General features: G+C 39.0%; 1 protein-coding gene across 1 annotated transcript; it reads left to right on the top strand.

Annotated features, from left to right (window-relative positions):
* Positions 1-1409: 1409 nt before the first annotated feature.
* On the top strand, positions 1410-2705 carry LOC125075661. Its single transcript, XM_047687370.1, has 3 exons — positions 1410-1460; positions 1838-2119; positions 2361-2705. Exons 2-3 carry the CDS (start codon positions 1946-1948, stop codon positions 2703-2705), a joined length of 519 nt encoding a protein of 172 aa, XP_047543326.1. The 5' UTR covers positions 1410-1460; positions 1838-1945.
* Positions 2706-19975: the final 17270 nt, after the last annotated feature.

The raw sequence follows: 19975 nt of genomic DNA, 5'->3' as shown, positions 1-19975 counted from the left end.
TCAAAGATTTTTTAATCAAAATTGGTCAAATCATTTACTTATATTTACTGATGCCTCAAAACTATCCCCTGATAGCTGCGTCGGCTCAGCCTGTTGGATCCCTAAATTCAAAATTGTCCTTCAATTTAAATCCCCTCCTGAAACATCCATCTTTTCTGGTGAAGCGATTGCGATTTTGGAAGCCATCCTTTTTGCCCACTCCCATGACCTCAGAAATACGGTAATTCTGACAGATTCTTTGAGTTGTCTGTTGGCAATTAAGGAAAATCCGTTTCGTAGTAGGCGAAAATTTTTTATCATCTTTAAGATCAGGGAGGCATTGTTTTCCTGTCATCAAAAGGGGCTGGAAATATCGCTTGCCTGGATACCAAGCCACTCTGGTATATCCGATAATGATGCAGCAGACTCGTTCGCTAGAGCTGCTATAACAACTGGCTCTCTTGAACATTTTAAAAATTCATCTCAGGACTTGTGTGCTCTAGCGAAAACTTATCTGGATAAATCCTGGAACTCTATTTGGAAAGTTTCATCAAAATCTAAAGGTAGATTTTACGCATCTCTACAACCAGATATTCCAAGGCGACCTTGGTTTTCTCTTCACAGGCAAGCTAATCGTTGGGTCACCACAACTATCTGCCGACTACGCCTTGGACATGCATGTACCCCCATACATCTTTGTAAAATTAGAGTCAGAGATCACTCTTTGTGTGAATGTGGCCTAGACGAAGGTTCCTTATCCCATATACTGTTTTCTTGCCCCAAACTCCTCCATCCCTTATATGACGTTCTCCCTCCTAAAGCTCCTCGCCCTATTAATGTTCAATGTTTGTTAATGTTTGTGTTCAGTCCATTTTGTAAATTTTTATGTAAATATATTGAGCGTAATAACATTAAGTTGTAAATATTTTTGTGTTTGTTCATATATGTTATCTTAATAATAATTTATGTTTATCTAATTATTTATTATTGTGTTGTTTTAGGTTATGGGCTAACAGAGAGTCAACTTCTATTATGCCTTCAAATTAAATTAAGCCTGTAATCTCGACCGCACCGATCAATCTCCATCGTGTCTTCTCCATCGCACGTGACATTGGCAAAATAATCTGTGCCCTCTTGGCATAAATAAAAGCCAAAATTTAAAAAAAAAAAAAAAGATATTCAACATTGCAATTTTTGTTAAAGTAATTTTTACTTTTTTTTTTTTAAATATGCAAGCCTTACAAGCCATTGCGATCATTGAAAATTATGTCATTAATCGGCGCAGAAAAGTGTATCGGCCAAGAGGGAATCCATTCTCTTTGGACGATGAAGAATTTCGAAAACGATATCGGTTTTCAAAAGAAACGGCTACTTTTATTATAAATTTAGTCCGGGAAGACTTGAAGCTGAGCGCTAAAGATTGTGGTACCTCACCAGAGTTGCAAGTATTGACGGCAATAAGATGTTGGGGACGTCGTGAGGTATGCGAACTTATAAATATTGTTCATTCTTTTCATCATTAATGTCTCTTTAGCATTAGCAGCCTGTAAATTTTCCCACTGCTGGGCTAAAGGCCTCCTCTCCCTTTGAGGAGAAGGTTTGGAGCATATTCCACCACGCTGCTCCAATGCGGGTTGGCAGAATACACATGTGGCAGAATTTCGTTGAAATTAGACACATGCAGGTTTCCTCACGATGTTTTCCTTCACCGCCGAGCACGAGATGAATTATAAATTATTAAGCACATGAAAATTCAGTGGTGCCTGCCTGGGTTTGAACCCGAAATCATCGGTTAAGATGCACGCGTTCTAACCACTGGGCCATCTCGGCTCTTTACTCGTTTCAATGTGTTTTTTAGATTCAAGAAGATGCGGGAGACTTTCATGGATTATCTCAAGCTACTACTAACCGTATTTGCAACAGGGTGGCGCAGGCGCTAGCAAGACATTCATCAGAGTATATAAAGATGCCTACATCTCTTGCAGAAGAGCAGAGGCTGATGATGGAATTCCGCCAAATAAGGAACTTCCCATCAGAAATTGGCTGCATTGATTGTACCCATATAAAAATGGGTGATGATGGTGGTGATTTAGCCCAATATTATGTAAACAGAAAAGGATTTTACTCTCTCAATGTTCAGGTATATATGTTAATCATTATATTAAGGAAGTTTTTCTTTTATATTATAAAATCTAAAGTCAAGATTGTTGTAGGTGACTTGTGACGCTAGTCTGCGCATCAGAGATGTAGTTGCAAGGTGGCAAGGAAGCACTCATGATGCAAGAATATTTAATGAATCCACCCTTAGGGAACACTTTGAAGCAGGAGAGTTTAGAGGGAGATTGCTAGGGGACTCTGGATACAGACTAGAGCCGTATTAGTTTACACCAATATTAAATCCACATAACCATGCTGAACAGAATTATAATGAGGCACACATTGCAACAAGAAATGTTGTAGAACTCTGTTTTGGTGTATGGAAACAGCGCTTTCAATGCATGCCAATGAAATTTGGCAATGTAAAAACTACTCTTGTGGCACTTGCAGTTTTGCACAATATTGCAATTGTATACAAAGATACAAATGTGGTGGAGGACAATTATGAGCTCAGTACTGAAGAGCTACCAGAACAGCCCAGTAACATGGACTCGAACCATAGGCGAGGTAGAAATGCTGCAATCTTGCAAGGCACTTTAATGAATAAACTTCTTCTTACTTGCAGGTAAATGATTAAAAAACAAAGTAAGATTTATATTTAAATATTTATTTATCCATATTTTTTTTATAATAATCTATTTTTAATTTCAATAATTCTCCCTGTAGCTTTAAATTATTTTGCTCTATCTTTAAATTAGAAGTTTCTATATTCTGGTTATGCATTTGTATTTTGTGCAGTTCCTTCCTGCATTCTACTTCACAAGCAGCAACTTCATCTGCCGGTGAACAACCTTTACTGAAGCACTACAATAAGAAAACAAACATTGAAACATTGAAATTAAATATTACAACATCTTTTTCTTTATATGAAATTACTTTTATATACCTTTTTTTTTTAATTTTTCTAGGTTTTGGACCCAGCATTTGAGATGTTGAATACATTTCTGGAGATGGTGGATCCAATATTGGTGAGCTTGAAGGTATTGCAGGTGGTGCTTCTGCATTGTTTACATTAATAATTATCTGAAAATATGTAAACTAGGCACTAATTTATCTTACTGCTCAACAGTTAAAGACCTTGGCATACATCTAGACCAAACACTTTCCTGGTCAGAATATCTAACTGAAATTAGTAAGAAAACATACGCGTCATTGAACTCCTTGCGACGTCTACAAAAAGTATTACCAATTCCTACCAAAACTATGTTAGCAAGCTCCCTTCTACTATCTATTCTCGATTACGCGGACGCAAGCTATCTTAATCTAACCGAGGACCAGCTTAATAAACTTGAGCGATTACAAAATCTAGCTATTCGGTTTATTTTCGGTCTCCGAAAGTATGACCATGTTTCAGAATTTCGTTCAAAGCTCAAGTGGCTCCCTATACGCCGTCGCCGAAACTTGCATACTCTCTCTCTTCTGTACTGTGTGTTGTTTAATCCGACCGCTCCTTGTTATTTGAAGGAGAAATTCGAATTTCTTGGAGATCAGTCTAGTATACGATCATCACGAAGCCTCATCCTAAAACTGCCCACCTATAGCAGTAAATATTATAAGCAGTCCTTCACTGTGCAGGCAATAACACTTTGGAACAACTTACCGCTAAGCATAAGACAATCTAAATCGCTACAAATATTTAAAAATTCTCTGAAGAAATTCTATTTGGACACTAATAATGATGACATTTGAGATACAGTTATTTAATATCCTATTTTACTTTCTATTATATTTATTAATAATATTATATATATATATATATTTTTTATTTTTTATATCTGTTTTTTATATATGTATGTATATCTTATTTATTTATAAATATCTATAATCTGTTTTATATTTTATTTATTAGTATTTTTTATTTATGTATCTGCTATATTTATTGAGTTGTATTTGTTATTATTCCATTATGTAAGTTTTTACTGCACCACCATATTGCCGTCTTCCATACACATTATTCCTCTAACCCAAAGGTTGTCTGGAAGAAATGGCTTATAAGCCATAAGACCGCCTTTTGCTTGGCCAACTTCGTTTTAAAGACTATATATTTTTTATCTTTATGTATATTTGGTGTGCAATAAAGAGTAAAATAAATAAATAAATAAATGTTTTAATAAATAATAATTTCTGTGTATATAATAACTTTTTGTTTTGCAGAGAGAATATATTATATATAATTATAACTTTGTATTGTAAAATGTTGAAAAAGAGTAACTACTGAGTTTCTTGCCGGTTCTTCTCAGTTGAATCTACATTCCGAACCGGTGGTAGCTTCACTTAATATAGTTTGTAAAATTACAGTAACAAAAATACTTGTACAAGCTTACTAGAATAAAGTATTTTATTAATTTTGAATTTATTAAACTATTACAAAAACATAAATTGTTTTGTTTTCTTTTCCAAAGTCATTCTAAAACAAAGATAATTAAATCAATTGATTCCACCATTATACTACATCCATATTAAGCATTTTTTAATTACACTTACCATATCATTTAACTTTGAACTGGAGGGAGTGGGAAGTTTTTTTTTTTTATGACAGAGGTGGCAAACGAGCAGGAGGCTCACCTGATGGAAAGTGACTACCACCGCCCATGGACATCTGCAACACCGGGGGGCTTGCAGGTGCGTTGCCGGCCTTTCAGGAAAGAGTACTCTCTTTTTTTGAAGGTTCCCAAGTCGTATCCACAAGTTCGGGCTATACGCTGGTATGAAATGCATTTGTGTGCCATCTGTTGTTAGTGTTTGTGCTATCTATTTTTTGTAGTCTAATTTTGTTTCGTTTCAAGCTTCTACAAGTTGTTGTTAGCACCTACAAAGTTTTTGCCCTGGTCACTCCATAAATGACTGCATCTGCCTCTTCGAGCAACAAAACGTCTGAAAGCTCCTATGAAAGCTTGCGAGGTAAGATCTACTAATTCAATATGAATTGCTTTTGTGGACATACAAATAAAAATTGCTATGTATGTTTTTATTGTTTTATTTCCTCGACCCTTTGTCATTAATGTTTGAAAAGGGCCACAAAAATCTACTCCGCTGGGTAAAAATGGTCTGGAAGGAGTAACCCTTTGTTTTGGCAAATCTCCCGTGATTTGAGATTTAGCAGTAGCCTTTATTCTAGAACATATGAGACATCTGTGTATATAACTTTTCGCTAATGATTTTGACGACGACGACGACGAGTCGAGATGGCCCAGTGGTTAGAACGCGTGAATCTTAACCGATGATTTCGGGTTCAAACCCAGGCAGGCACCACTGAAATTTCATGTGCTTAATTTGTGTTTATAATTCATCTCGTGCTCGGCGGTGAAGGAAAACATCGTGAGGAAACCTGCATGTGTCTAATTTCAACGAAATTCTGCCACATGTGTATTCCGCCAACCCGCATTGGAGCAGCGTGGTGGAATATGCTCCAAACCTTCTCCTCAAAGGGAGAGGAGGCCTTTATCCCAGCAGTGGGACATTTACGGGCTGCTAATGCTAACCAATAGAAACAATTTCGAACTATGTGTACAATGTGTCCAATAGAAACTGTTTCGAACTATGTGTACAATGTGTTGATCAAATCTTAAATTTACGTCCATTAAGACTCCCAGATTTCTAGCTTCAATGACACACTCAATCTGAATGTTATGCAATTTTACATTTGGGGATAATGTTGTTATTTAGCGTATCTGAGTTCGCGTGCCCAAGATCAAGTATTTGGTTTTCTTTGGGTTTAAGACTAAACAATTAGAATTAGACCATGTCGAAATTCTCTTTAAGTCATCGTTAATCTTATTAACCGCTATATTTAAATCTAAACCCTCAGATTAGAGAAAAGATATATATAGTTGTATGTCGTCGGCGTAAATATGATATTTGCAAAATTGTATGGAACTAACTATGTCAGCACAATAAAGCGAAAAGAGAACAGGTCCAAGGATAGATCCTTGCGGTACCCCTCAGGTAATTATACTGCTTCTAGATACACATTTAAATCCATCCTCCCGAGTAACTTCTACAACTTGAAATCTATTGTTGAGATAGCTGTCGAACCATCTAATAGTATCTGCACTGAAACCGTAGTAATGTAATTTAGACAATAACAACGCCCAATTAATAGTCTCGAAGGCACGTGAAAAATCGAGAAGTACTAGTATGGTACCTTCTTCGGCGTCTTGAGCTCTTAACATATCGTCAACTACATTAGCTAGTGCGGTAGTTGTACTTCTACTCTTCCTAAACCCAGACTGAACGGAAGAAAGTATGTCGTTAGTTTTTAAATAGTGTGTAAGTTGACACACTATTTTTTCTAGAACTTTTGATAATGAAGAAAAATACTAATCGGTCGAAGATCACTCATATTTATGGGGTTATCAATTTTTGAAATCGGTCTGACGATTGCTTTTTTCCATAAATCAGGAAAGGTGGAAGTCCGTAAAGAAGTGTTACCTATATTTACAATCGTATCCTAAATAAACGGCAAACTACTTAAGATCATTTCCATAGAGATACCATCGGAGCCTATAGCTTTTGATTTAATGCAGCGTAGTGTTTTTAATATAGTTATGGCATCTATGGGCCGAGATGGCCCAGTGGTTAGAACGCGTGCATCTTAACCGATGATTTCGGGTTCAAACCCAGGCAGGCACCACTGAAATTTCATGTGCTTAATTTGTGTTTATAATTCATCTCGTGCTCGGCGGTGAAGGAAAACATCGTGAGGAAACCTGCATGTGTCTAATTTCAACGAAATTCTGCCACATGTGTATTCCGCCAACCCGCATTGGAGCAGCGTGGTGGAATATGCTCCAAACCTTCTCCTCAAAGGGAGAGGAGGCCTTTATCCCAGCAGTGGGACATTTACGGGCTGCTAATGTTAATGTAAAAATGTAATGGCATCTACTGGATTTAGGGCAAAGCTACTAGAAGAGTATCTATTACTTGTGTAGAAATGAATATCAGACTGTGTCACATCATTGTTTCCGGGTAAGTCGAGAAAAAAGCTATTAAGTAAATTCGGATTCGATAAGTGCTCAGGTAGAAAACAGTCCCGTTTTTTCTTATATGTAAAGATGTTATTTAGATGCTTCCACAAGTAATTAGGTCTCTTAGCGGTATTATTTATGAAGTGAGTAAAGTATGCACTCTTCTCTCTATGGATTGCCATTTCTACTTCAGATTTTAAATCTTTATAGTACGCTATGTGACTGTCATTGCGAGTAACCCGCGATCTTGTGTGTGCCTCGTCGCGAGAACGGATCATTTTATTGATGTTATAGGTAATCCATGGATATTGATATTCTTTAAAATAACTGCAAACCTAGAGCTAGAATGTCGAATACAAATAATATACTGCTATTAAATTCACTAACAAGACTGTTAACAACATATAAGTTTACAAATTGTAGGTTAAAATATGTTACGTAGCTTTTGAGGTCATTTTCATTAATGTTGAAAATTTTTCTATAAAATTTGATCAATGGCTTAGGCTTCTCCTTGCGAATATTAAATTCGAAGATTTAGAAGGCATGTCACCTGATGGAAAGTGATTACCACCGCCCATCTGCAAAACCAGGGGGGTTACAAGTGCGTTGCCGGCCTTTAAGAAATAAGTTCGCTCTTTTCTTGAAGGTTTCCAAGTCGTATCGGTTCGGAAAAACCGCCGGCGAAAACTGGTTCCACAGAGTGGTTGTGCGAGGCAGAAAATGCCTTAAAAATCGCGCTGTTGTGGATTTTCGGACATCTAAGTGGTGCGGGTGAAATTTAGAATTTTGACGAGATGTCTGAAGGTGAAATTCAGCAGCCGGGATTAATCCAAACAATTCCTCGGAACACTCCCCGTGGAAAATTCGGTAGAAGATGCAGAGTGATCCAACATCTCTACGCAAAGCCAAAGGATCGAGCTGATCAGAAAGGGCTTGATCGTCGATAATTCGAGCTGCTCTACGTTGGATACGGTCAAATGGAAGGAGCTGGTTCTGAGGAGCACCCGCCCAGAGGTGAGAGCAGTACTCCATGTGCGGCCGAATTTGCGCCTTGTATAGTCTTAGGCAATGGGCCGACGTGAAATACTGTCTTGCCTTGCTGGGCACACCAAGCTTTTTTGATGCCAATTTGGCTTTGCCTTCCAGTTGACCGCGGAACTGAACGAGGCTCGAAATATCAACGCCAAGTATTCCGATACTAGCTGTGACGGCTATCGGAATGTTCTCGAATCGTGGAGATACGACGAATGGTGTTTTTTTGGCGGTTAACGCGCAAACTTGCGTCTTTTTGGGGTTGAAATGGACTAGGTTTAGCCGGCCCCAGTTCGAGACTTCGTTTAACGAAGACTAGATTTCAGACACCAGTTTGTTCCGGTTTTCTTCGACGTTTTCCCGAGAAATATTATGTATCCGGTGTATGAGGTATCAACGGTACTGTTGTCTGCATAGTAGTGAATGTTCCTGATTTGCAACAAGTCATTGATATGCAGAAGAAACAGAGTGGGTGACAGAACGCTGCCTTGTGGAACACCAGCGTTGACGAATTTTCGGTCGGAGTATGCACCGTCGACAACGACCTTAATGCTCCGATCTGCCAAAAAGCTGGTAATCCAATTGCATAATTTCCCGGGACGCTCATAAGTAGGAAGCTTCGAAAGAAGCGCTTTGTGCCACACGCGATCGAAGGCCTTCGCTATGTCCAGACTGGCTGCTAATGCCTCCTCCTTGCTCTCAACTGCTTCCGCCAATTTATGAGTAAGGTAAATTAGAAGATCACCGGCTGAGCGACCCCGACGGAAACCGTACTGGCGATCACTAATCAGCTGGTACTCCTCTAGATACCGCAGAAGCTGGCAGCTTACAATGGACTCCATTACCTTGGAGAACAAGGGGGTGATGGCTATAAGCCTATAATTGGACGGGTCTGAGCGGTTACCCTTTTTAGGAATCAGATGCACCAAAGCAGTCTTCCAGGAGATCGGGACGACGCCTAATGTGTAAGATTGCCGGAAAAGACGCGTTAAGACCGGTGCCAACTCGGGAGCACATGTCCGTAGCACGATTGGAGGGATGCCATCGGGTCCACTCGACTTATGAATGTCCAAGGAAAAAAGTGCTTTACGAACTGCACTTTGCCGGAATTTAACCTCCGGCACCGTGGTATCACATCGCGGGGTAGTTGGTGGTAAATTTCCTTGGTCATCCAGAGTCGAATTCGACGCGAAGAGAGAGCCTAAAAGATCAGCTTTCTCCTTCGCGGTATGGGCCAATGACTCACCGTCCTTGTGCAGAGGTGGAAAGGAAGGCTGACAGAAATTCCCAAGAACAGCGAGAGACCAGAACGCAGGTGTTCCTGAGACGCACCAGTCTCTCGCCAATTCTGCCAATGTACTCCGTTTTCGCCTTAGCAATCACATTTTTGAAGGGCCTAGAGGCAGAGTTATATTTCTTTCTGAATGCGCTGGTCTTTACATCACGAGACGCCGATGCGTTAGCCCAGTCATGGTAACGTTCCCATTTTCGGCGTGAGGCCGTTTTGCAGAAATGACCAAACCAGGGCTGGGACTTGCCACCGATGGGCACCGCAGAATACGGAATGAACAGTTCCATACCCTGAATCACCACATCGGCAACAGAGTCGGCAATAACGCTCGGATCATCCAGCGAGAAACAAACCTGCCCCCATGGGTAGGAGGCAAAGAAGGACCGCATCCCATCCCAATTCGCTGACTTGTAGTGCCACACGCGGCGGCAGCCCATGAAACGAGGTCGTGAGTACCGCGCAACCGGCACTGTACTCCGAACGAGACAGTGGTCCGACGAGCCCAGAGGGGGATCGACGATAACCTGATAGCTATCCGGATGAGAAGTCAGCAGAAGGTCCAACAGGGAAGGTGTATGATCCTCCACGTCCGGTATTCGCGTTGGCGAGGTGACCAGTTGTGTCAAATCATATGCTAAAGCGAAGTCGAGAACAGATCTACACGCATGATCAGTAGTACGTGATCCAAGCCATTCGGCATGGTGGGTGTAGTATACAGGTTTATAATACAGGGGCGGGGTGAGGGGCATTCAGTGTTTGACCGGCGTAGCGTGCGCACGAGTGTCATTGGTTAGTGTATATCTAGTGATAGTGGTTGGTGTTATCAAGCATTTTACAAGTGGCGACGAGGAAAAACGTAAGTGTTAATGCACAAATATTTTGAAAAAAAAAGAAAGAAATAAGATGAGATAAGGTTAATATTATGATAAAATGTCACAATGTGGGTAGCAGATTTTCTTACTACACCTTTAAAGTAATTACGGTGACCTGTCGACCAGCCGCGCTGAGTCATGTTGTTTACCACATTGTATTGTAAATGAATGTAAGATGAATGCATAAACTGACGAGTGTACTCGATAGAATAACGTAATTAATGTATCTTAATCTGCTATCGTAATATGTTATCGGTATAAATTAATTGTTATGATTTCTTATAGTCAAAGATTTGACTTGAACGAAAGGTTTATTATATCATGCCTTATGTACTATATACCTATGTTATTAACAGATGTGTATCTAAGATATTTGTATGTTTAATGTGTATATTTGTAAGTATTTATTTATATGGAATAAATACGTAATCACAATTATGTATTGTGAATACATTTAAGATAAACATATAAATATAAAATGAGAACATGGAAGACCAATATGACAGGTCACTAGTAAACACAAATGGTGTGATAATTGATAGAAGACACCGTGTTTTATTGAGAGGTCAGTATGAGAGGCCCTGTGTAAATGAAAAGTCAATGAGATAGACTTTTATAATGAAGTGTTAAAAGATGTCTTTGGAGAAAGACTGTTGTTAAAAGGTCAATATGAGAGACCGTGTGGTTAATGAATGGTCAATAAGAAAGGCTATTTCGTTGTATTATTGAATCTTGTAAATATCGTTATGGTTTATATAGTCAATATGAGAGGCTAAGAAGGTCAATAAGATAGACCATTCTGTTTAAGTGGACAGGTTGTTTGAATGGTTGGGTTACAAGTACCTTTGTGTAACTTTAAACAAATTATAAGCAGTTATGCGATTGTTACAGATCGCCCCATTATGGCTCAGATAACATCAGCGCTTCCAGGTCTCGAACATTTTGATTGTGAAGGTGACCCAGTTTCAGTGGGGGTCAGATGGGAAAAATGGAAAAGAGCCCTTGATATATATTTCCTAGCTGCCAATATTGACTCAAGTGGGAAAAAACGAGCTACCCTCTTGCATATTGGTGGTCTTGCTCTTCAAGAAGTATATTACAACCTGCCCGGAGCTCACGTAGACGAAATTGATAATGTAGATGTTTATAAAATTGCAATAGAGAAATTAGATGGATATTTCTCCCCTAAACAAAGTCGATATTATGAAAGGTACATCTTTCGACTTATGAAACAAGAGGAAGGAGAAAGATTCGAAACATTTTTAGTAAGACTGCGAAATCAAGCTGATAAATGCCAATATGCTGCTAAGGATGAACATTTAATAGACCAAATCGTCGAAAAAGGCCAAAGCGCAGAACTAAGGAAGAAAATCCTATCAGCGGGTGATAGTGTCACTCTTCAACAGGTTATTACAATCGCCACCACACTCGAAACCGTCAACAGGCAACTTGATATGTTTGACAAACCAGGTTCGAGTAAAATATGTGACACAAATAAATCAGATATTAATAAATTGGATACTCGGAAATTTCCTTCTACAAATCAGAGCTCTTCAAAGACATGCTTCAGGTGTGGCAGTAGTAGACACCTGTCTTTTGATGGCAGCTGTCCAGCAAGAGAAAGAAAATGTTTAAAATGCGGGATTGTCGGACATTATAAAGACTATTGTAGGACTAAATTACAGAAACGGAAAACACAAACAAATAACGATGGAAAAACGGATAGAACCAAAAGACAAAGAGTTAATAAATCTTACAAAAACACAGAGGAAGTAGACTACATATTTCATTTAGATGATGATGCAATTGTTAATTGTAAAATCGGGGGTGTTGTCATTGAAATGCTGATTGACTCTGGCAGTAAATGCAACATTATCACAGATAAGACATGGGAATATTTAAAAGGTCAAAAGGTAAAGGCGTTTAATCAAATCAAGAATCCTGATAAAATATTATTGCCTTACGGTAGTCAAAAACCCTTGGATATTTTAGGCGCATTTGACGCCAATATAACTATCGACGGTGGAATTACTAAAACCGCAACTTTTTATGTAATTCGGAATGGTACCCGTAATCTTCTAGGTAAAGTCAGTGCAATACAACTTAATGCTCTTCGAGTTGGTATCCCTGTCAATAATATCAGCACCTTTCCCAAATTCAAAGATGTCACCATTCAAATTCCCATTAATAAAGAAATATCACCAGTTATCCAACCGTATAGGAGAATACCAATCCCCTTAGAAGAAAAAGTGAACAAAAAACTTATCGAACTTAAAGAAGCTGACATTATTGAAGAGGTTAATGGACCGTCAGCATGGGTTTCTCCAATGGTACCAGTATTAAAAGAAAATGGTGAGGTTCGGATCTGTATTGACATGCGACGAGCAAATGAGGCCATTATTAGAGAAAATCACCCACTCCCTACAATGGATGAACTATTGCCAAATTTTAGGCAAGCCAAGTATTTCTCCCGACTCGATATAAAAAATGCTTTTCACCAATTAGAAATTGATGAAAGCAGCAGATATATTACCACTTTCAGCACCAGTAAAGGATTGTTTCGTTATAAAAGACTGATATTTGGTGTATCATGTGCACCTGAAATGTTCCAAAAAGTATTAGAGAGGTTATTATTAGGTTGCGAAGGTACTGCTAACTTCATAGATGATATTATCATCTATGGGTCTGACGAACAGGAGCACAACAGACGTCTCAACAAAGTACTGCAATTACTAAAGGATAATAATGTTCTCCTTAACGAAGCTAAGTGTATCTTCAAAACGAATAAAATAGAATTTCTAGGACATGAACTAACAGCAGAAGGGATAAAACCCTTAGCTAAATATATCCAGGCAATTCAGTCTGCGCGAAGGCCATCCACTGTTGAAGAAATACAGAGCTTTCTTGGGTTAGTTAATTACGTAGGAAAATGGATTCCTAATTTGGCATCGCTTACAGAACCCCTTCGACAACTAGTTCGACTTAAATTGAATAAATCTGCAAACATTCAAAAGTTTTGGACGAGTATACAAGACCAGGCATTTGAAAGCCTTAAGCAACAGTTGTCAGAGATAAAAACACTAGGTTATTACAATCCGGCAGATAAGACACAAATAATAGCAGATGCTTCTCCAGTTGGACTAGGGGCGGTGCTCATACAAATAGATCGTAAAGGCCCTCGTGTGATAGCGTTTGGTAATAAGAGCCTTACTGACTGTGAGAAAAGATATTGCCAAACCGAAAAGGAAGCGTTGGCATTGGTATGGGCTGTGGAGCACTTTAAAATATATCTTAAAAGACATGCCTAAAGGCAAAGAGTTTGATCTCATCAGTGATCACAAACCCTTGGAGACCATCTTTGGGCCCCGATCTAAACCTTGTGCACGTATTGAACGCTGGGTACTTCGGTTGCAAGCTTACAAGTACAAGGTTGTCTACCGCCCGGGTAAAGACAATATCGCAGACGCAATTTCTCGGCTTTGTTTATCAAATGAACCGATACCATTCGACAGTGAAAACTATCTTAATTCAATTATCGAATATAGCAGACCAGTTGCAGTACCCCTAAACGAAATTGATTCAGCCAGTGCGACAGACATTGAGATTACAGCATTAAAAAACTCAGTTTTCGATAATAAGTGGGATGAATCGGTTATTGCTTATAAACCTTTTCAAACTGAGATTTGTTTCCATGGCAATATAGCATTAAGGGCTAATAAGTTTATTATCCCGAAAAAACTTCGTAATAGAGTTCTCGAAGCTGCTCATCAAGGACATCCCGGTATAGTAGCCATGAAGACACGCCTTAGAACCAAGGTGTGGTGGCCAAAGATCGACAGGGATGCTGAGAATAGAGTTAAGGCTTGCAAAGGGTGTACCCTTGTTTCAGCACCAAATCCACCTCATCCGATTAAAAGAAGAGTTCTCCCAGTTGAGCCCTGGATTGATGTGGCGATCGATTTCCTAGGACCACTGCCATCAAATGATTATTTACTCGTTCTTGTAGATTACTTTAGTCGGTATAAGGAGATAAAAGTCATGAAGAATGTTACAGCCGCAGGAACGATTAATGCACTTAAAGAAATATTTTCTCGGCTCGGATACCCTGTGACGCTGACATGTGACAACGGTAACCAATTTACTAGCGAGAATTTTAGGGAATTTTGTAAGGAATGTGGCATTACAATAAATAATACCATCCCCTATTTTCCGCAAATGAATGGTGAAGTCGAACGCCAGAATAGAGATGTGCTTAAGCGATTAAGAATTAGTCAACTAGAAAAGAAAGAGTGGAAAGATGATCTTTTAGAATACATGATAATGTATAATAGCACACCTCATACTACAACTGGGAAAACCCCAGCAGAACTATTCTTTTGTAGACAATTCCGTGATAAAATACCAATAGCAGCAGATATTGAAAATAAAATAACAGATTCAGAGGTAAGAGATAGAGACAAAGAAAAGAAAGACAAAGGAAAAGAATATGCTGATATGAAAAGAAAAGCTGTGGATAGTAATTTAGAAATCGGTGAAAAAGTCTATATAAAAAACATGACCAAGGAAAATAAACTAACACCAAACTTTAACCCAGAAGCTCATACGGTAACAGATGTACATGGCGGAGACGTTAGAGTAAGGAACGACTTAACAGGAAAAGAATATCGTAGAAATGTTATTCATTTAAAAAGAGTAGAAAATAATAATTGGAAAGTTGTCGATCAAAGTGAAAATAGTGAAATGCATCCTGACGCTGAAAACTGATTGTTCCCTTGTATATGTATCATCGTAAGCATCAAATCTATTATGATGAAAGTGTTTGATTATCATTAAATAGCTACAACCTGATTATATGCAATTATTTGTTTTCTTAAAAGAAGGAAGGGATGTAGTATACAGGTTTATAATACAGGGGCGGGGTGAGGGGCATTCAGTGTTTGACCGGCGTAGCGTGCGCACGAGTGTCATTGGTTAGTGTATATCTAGTGATAGTGGTTGGTGTTATCAAGCATTTTACAGTGGGCATTAAAATCACCAAGAACCACGATAATGTTGTCTTAGATTTTCGCGATTATTACACATTGACATAAAACTAGTTTTTAACGGATTTAATCGCGTATATTAATTATTTTAACATCCCGACGTTTCGAGCACTTTGCAGTGTTCGTGGTCACGGGCAGACTAAGGTGACAATGTGAAAAACATCAAGACAAGTGAAAAACATCCGAACTTCAATAGAGAAGATGGTTGGAGACTTTCTAACACTTGGGATCCACTTATTAAAAATTTAAAATCCCAAATCCAACAGACTGCAAGACCTAAAGATACAGTTAGTGTCTTCTGCGTGCAACCGGAACGCTACTCAAGATACCAATTAAGAAATCGTTGGCGGTAGTTGTAAATAATATTTCTTTTTAATTCGAACAGACAAATGTCACCTTAGTCTGCCCGTGACCACGAACACTGCAAAGTGCTCGAAACGTCGGGATGTTAAAATAATTAATATACGCGATTAAATCCGTTAAAAACTAGTTTTATTTCAAGAACCACGATCTCTGCGGACGGGATCTGCTGCAGTACGGAATCTGTAGCCATTTGTACGTGCTCAATCAGTCGGTCGGTTTCGGCATTACCGCTATGGGACCTATAAAGGCAAGCGTAGATTCGCGGATGGTCGTCACAATCTACACGCAGCCAGATAAATGATAGGTCCTGTCCTTCAAAGCTGCCGAGGCCTCGAGAGCAGATATCATCTCTGACGTAAACGCACACCCCAGCTCGTGGTACAAAGGAATGTTCCAATTTACACCCGGGGTAGGAAAGAAAAGTCGTATCGGCAGGAGAAGATATCTGAGTCTCGGTAAGTATGAGCAAGGCCGGCTTCGCCGTCTCAAGGTGAAAGTGAACGGCGTTCAATTTCGAGTTGAGTCCCCTTATGTTGCAGAAGTCCACAGTGAGGGTGGTAGGGGTTGCCTTAGATGCCTGCTCCGCTTGCCCCGAACAGTGGCGAGCGCAAAATTGGACCCCCCCCCCCCGAATTCGAAGGGCAGCCTGGGCATTCCTGCTCAGGTGTTGTACGTCCCGAGCATGAACGCCCAGGGAGGGATTCTCCACCGCAGTCGCTGATGGTACTCTCGTGGGGTAATGAAACCAAATTCTGCACAACCATTATGTTTTGGGGGGGAGGGGGATCGGGCCTCCGGGGCTCTTACATACCAGACAAAACGCGGTAGCGTAGCTACCACTTTACGCCGGTTTTAAGTGAGAGAGTGGTACTTCCCCGGGCGTGCCGGTCCATTCGGCTGCAACCCGAAGGTATGCAGTGTGGCACTACCACTTAAACTACCGTTGCAGTGGCGCACGCAGCAAACAGGTAAGTGTCATAGTTTTTGAAGTACCTAACCCTTGCCCGGCGTTTCGACGGGTGGTTAGCTTTAACGTCAGTATTTTAATCGAGTGCTCGTGTTTATTTTCAAATAAATTTGTGGTTTTTTTAGATTTATATCATGTCTTCGTTACAAGGAGATGAAATAATAAATCTACTACTACAATAACTTACTGGCGGTGCCCTTGATGATAGTTCTGCCATCGAAACTGAAGACTTTATGGTGGAAGATGATTTGCAAGGTGATGAAAATTATGAACAATCAGATTCCGAGGAAATGTATGTAAACCCACCACTAGACTTACCTACCGACGTGGAGCATGGTTAACCAGTCAACTCAAATACAGCACCTTCAGAGACCACGCAAAGTAGCAACTTACAACTTCCTGAAAGGAACGTACGAGGTAAAAATCTTTTGGCTACTATTGGGCTACAATCAAAGGAAAGAACTTCGGCGAGGAAGGAAGGATGAAGTATCTTGTTTTGAAAAGTTTTTTACCGTCGAGATTTTTGAAGAAATTGTGAAATGGACTAATGTCGAAATATCTTTCAAAAGGGCTATATATAAGACTGTTACTCCAACACAAGGCGATACAAATCTTTTAGAAATAAAAGCCTTAGTTGGGGTTCTTATTCTAAGTGCTGCTCTAAAAGATTATCATCTAACCTCAGATGAGTTATTCAACTCAAATTATTGCGGATATGGGTATGTCGCTTTAATGAGCCACAAAAGATTTGATTTTCTTGTAAGATGTTTACGATTTGATGATAGAGATTTACGATTGCAAAGGACCCAAAGCGACCTATTTACACCTATTAGAGTAATTTGGAATATACTTATCTCACAATGTCGCAATAATTATACTCCTAGAACAAATGTTACATACATTGACGAAAAAATACTGGGTTTTCGAGGTAGGTGTAAATTTCGTATCTACATTCGAAATAAACCCGCAAAATACGGAATAAAAATTGAGATCACGTGCGATAGTGGGACCTATAACATGATCGAAGCTACACCATACTTGGGAAAAGGGACTAATACAGGAGATCTACCTTTAGGTGAATATTTTGTAAAAGAATTAACACGCGCAATTTATGATACAAATAGGAATGTTACGACAGTTTACGTCGGTTCCTTTGGCAAAAAGTGTGCAACTCGAGCCATATCAGTTGACGATAGTGGGTACACTTCGAAGGAATAAAAGAGAGATTCCAGAGAAACTGAGAAACAGTAGAACGAGGCCGGTCGGCAGTTCAATATTTTGCTACGATGGTCCATTCACCTTGTTTTCTTTCAAACCAAAGCCATCAAAGGTAATATATTTGCTGTCGTCCTGTAATGAAGAGGGTACCGTCAATTAAATATCCTTAAATACTACGGATAGACTATATACTATATATTACTGATTTGGATGCAGTTTCACTAATATACTATAGTTAAGTCGGGGTTTCACTAATATTATATGTTAATATAGGGTTTGTTTTATTAAACTCGGCTTACTGAAACTTTGGTTAACTATGAAGACCAATGTAAGTTGAGCTTTCAGCAATGTAGTCGATCATATGAAATAGGGTTTAAATTATATTGGTCCATTTTGGTCCATTTCGGTCGGTCCAAGCCGCGCCCGCGCCGCTGCCCCCGCCCAGTGACGCCGTAGAAGCCATTAGGCATCAGTGTTGCCATGTGCACCGTAATTACGGTAAGTGCACCTTACTTAGCAAAAATCTACCATCTACCGTTAGGTTTACGCAAATATGATCATGTTTCCGAATTTCGCCAAAAACTCAAGTGACTCCCTATTCGCCTTCGCAGGAATACTCACATTTTATCTCTTCTCTATTCTATTCTTTTTAATCCAGCGACACCCTTCTATCTTAAAGAGCGTTTCACTCTCCTCAGGGAGACTCATAAGCGCGCTCTTCGCTCAAATGAAAATTTAATTCTCTCCATTCCTTCCCACTCTTCTTCTTATTATGCTAAGTCCTTCACTGTTGAAGCTTCTCGAATTTGGAACTTACTACCCTTAGCTATTAGACGCTCACAGTCGTTACCTAGCCGTTTTTAAAAGAATGGTTAAGGACTTTTACTTGTTGCATTAATCAGTCGTGTTGTCGTTGTTAATTTTTTGTTCTGTTATATCTCCTTTTTTTATATATATATTTTATGTATTTATTTATGTAAATATTTATTATAGTATATGTATATTTATATTATATATATTTATTGTTATCTGTGTATTGTGTAATATTATATTATGTTTGTATTATAGTATGACTTAAATTACTGTACCCTTCCCATATATGTAAATATTATGTTCCTCTGCCCAAAGGTTGCCTGGAAGAGATCGCTGCTGAGCGATAAGGCCGCCTGTTGCACCTCATGCAACTTTGTGTAGCAATAATGTAATTTTTAGTTTTAAGTTTGGGTGCAATAAAGGATAAATAAATAAATATAACTTTTTTTCGGGTAGGAGTGAAAAAATTATCAACATTAATTTTGCATATCTCTTGCAAATTATTTCATATTTAATAGTTAATATTCACTTTAAATAGTTTGTGTTAATAAAATATGTACATGTGATTAACTGCCACACCCACCGAGAAGCTTATTCCTTTTAAAATTCATCTACTACTTCAAAACACAAGTTTCCGTGCCTTATAACTAGTCATTGACACTTAATGACAATATGGAGTCCTTAAAAGAATCTCTTGCTGTGATGGCCAATATTTTTAATGACAGAATGAATGAATTCCAGCAAGACTTACACAGAACATCATCACCAGTGACTACAACCTCTCTTGCATCTGAATTTAACAATTTCAAGACATTAATTCTCACTGCTTTAAGTGGTCTACAAAGGCAGATTGAATTCCTTGCAAGGTAATTAGATCGTACAGAAATGCACAAACGTCGTAAGGTGCTCTTGTTTCATGGAGTTGCGGAAGTTCGTTCAGAAGACACTACAGCTCGTGTTGTAGGCCTTGTTACACAGCACTTAAACTTGTCAATTTTCTCCACTGCTTGTATAAAAAGTTGTCATCGCTTAAGTAAGCCTTCTCAGAACAAACCTAGACCTATTGTGGTAAAATTCTCCGATGCTACAACGAGGGACAAGGTCTGGTTTGCTAAAACTAGACTCAAAGGTACAGGTATAACTGAGTCTGAATTTCTGACTAAATCCCGGCATGCGGTATTCCTCGAGGCAAGAAAGCGCTTTGGTATTGGTAAATGCTGGAGTCGAGATGGATGGATACACATTATAGCTCCAGATGGTTCAAAACATCGCAT

Source organism: Vanessa atalanta, chromosome W, assembly GCF_905147765.1.
Source record: "Vanessa atalanta chromosome W, ilVanAtal1.2, whole genome shotgun sequence".
Classification (NCBI taxonomy): domain Eukaryota; kingdom Metazoa; phylum Arthropoda; class Insecta; order Lepidoptera; family Nymphalidae; genus Vanessa; species Vanessa atalanta.
Note: the sequence above shows the minus strand (reverse complement) of the source record. Positions and strands in the feature narration are given on the sequence as shown.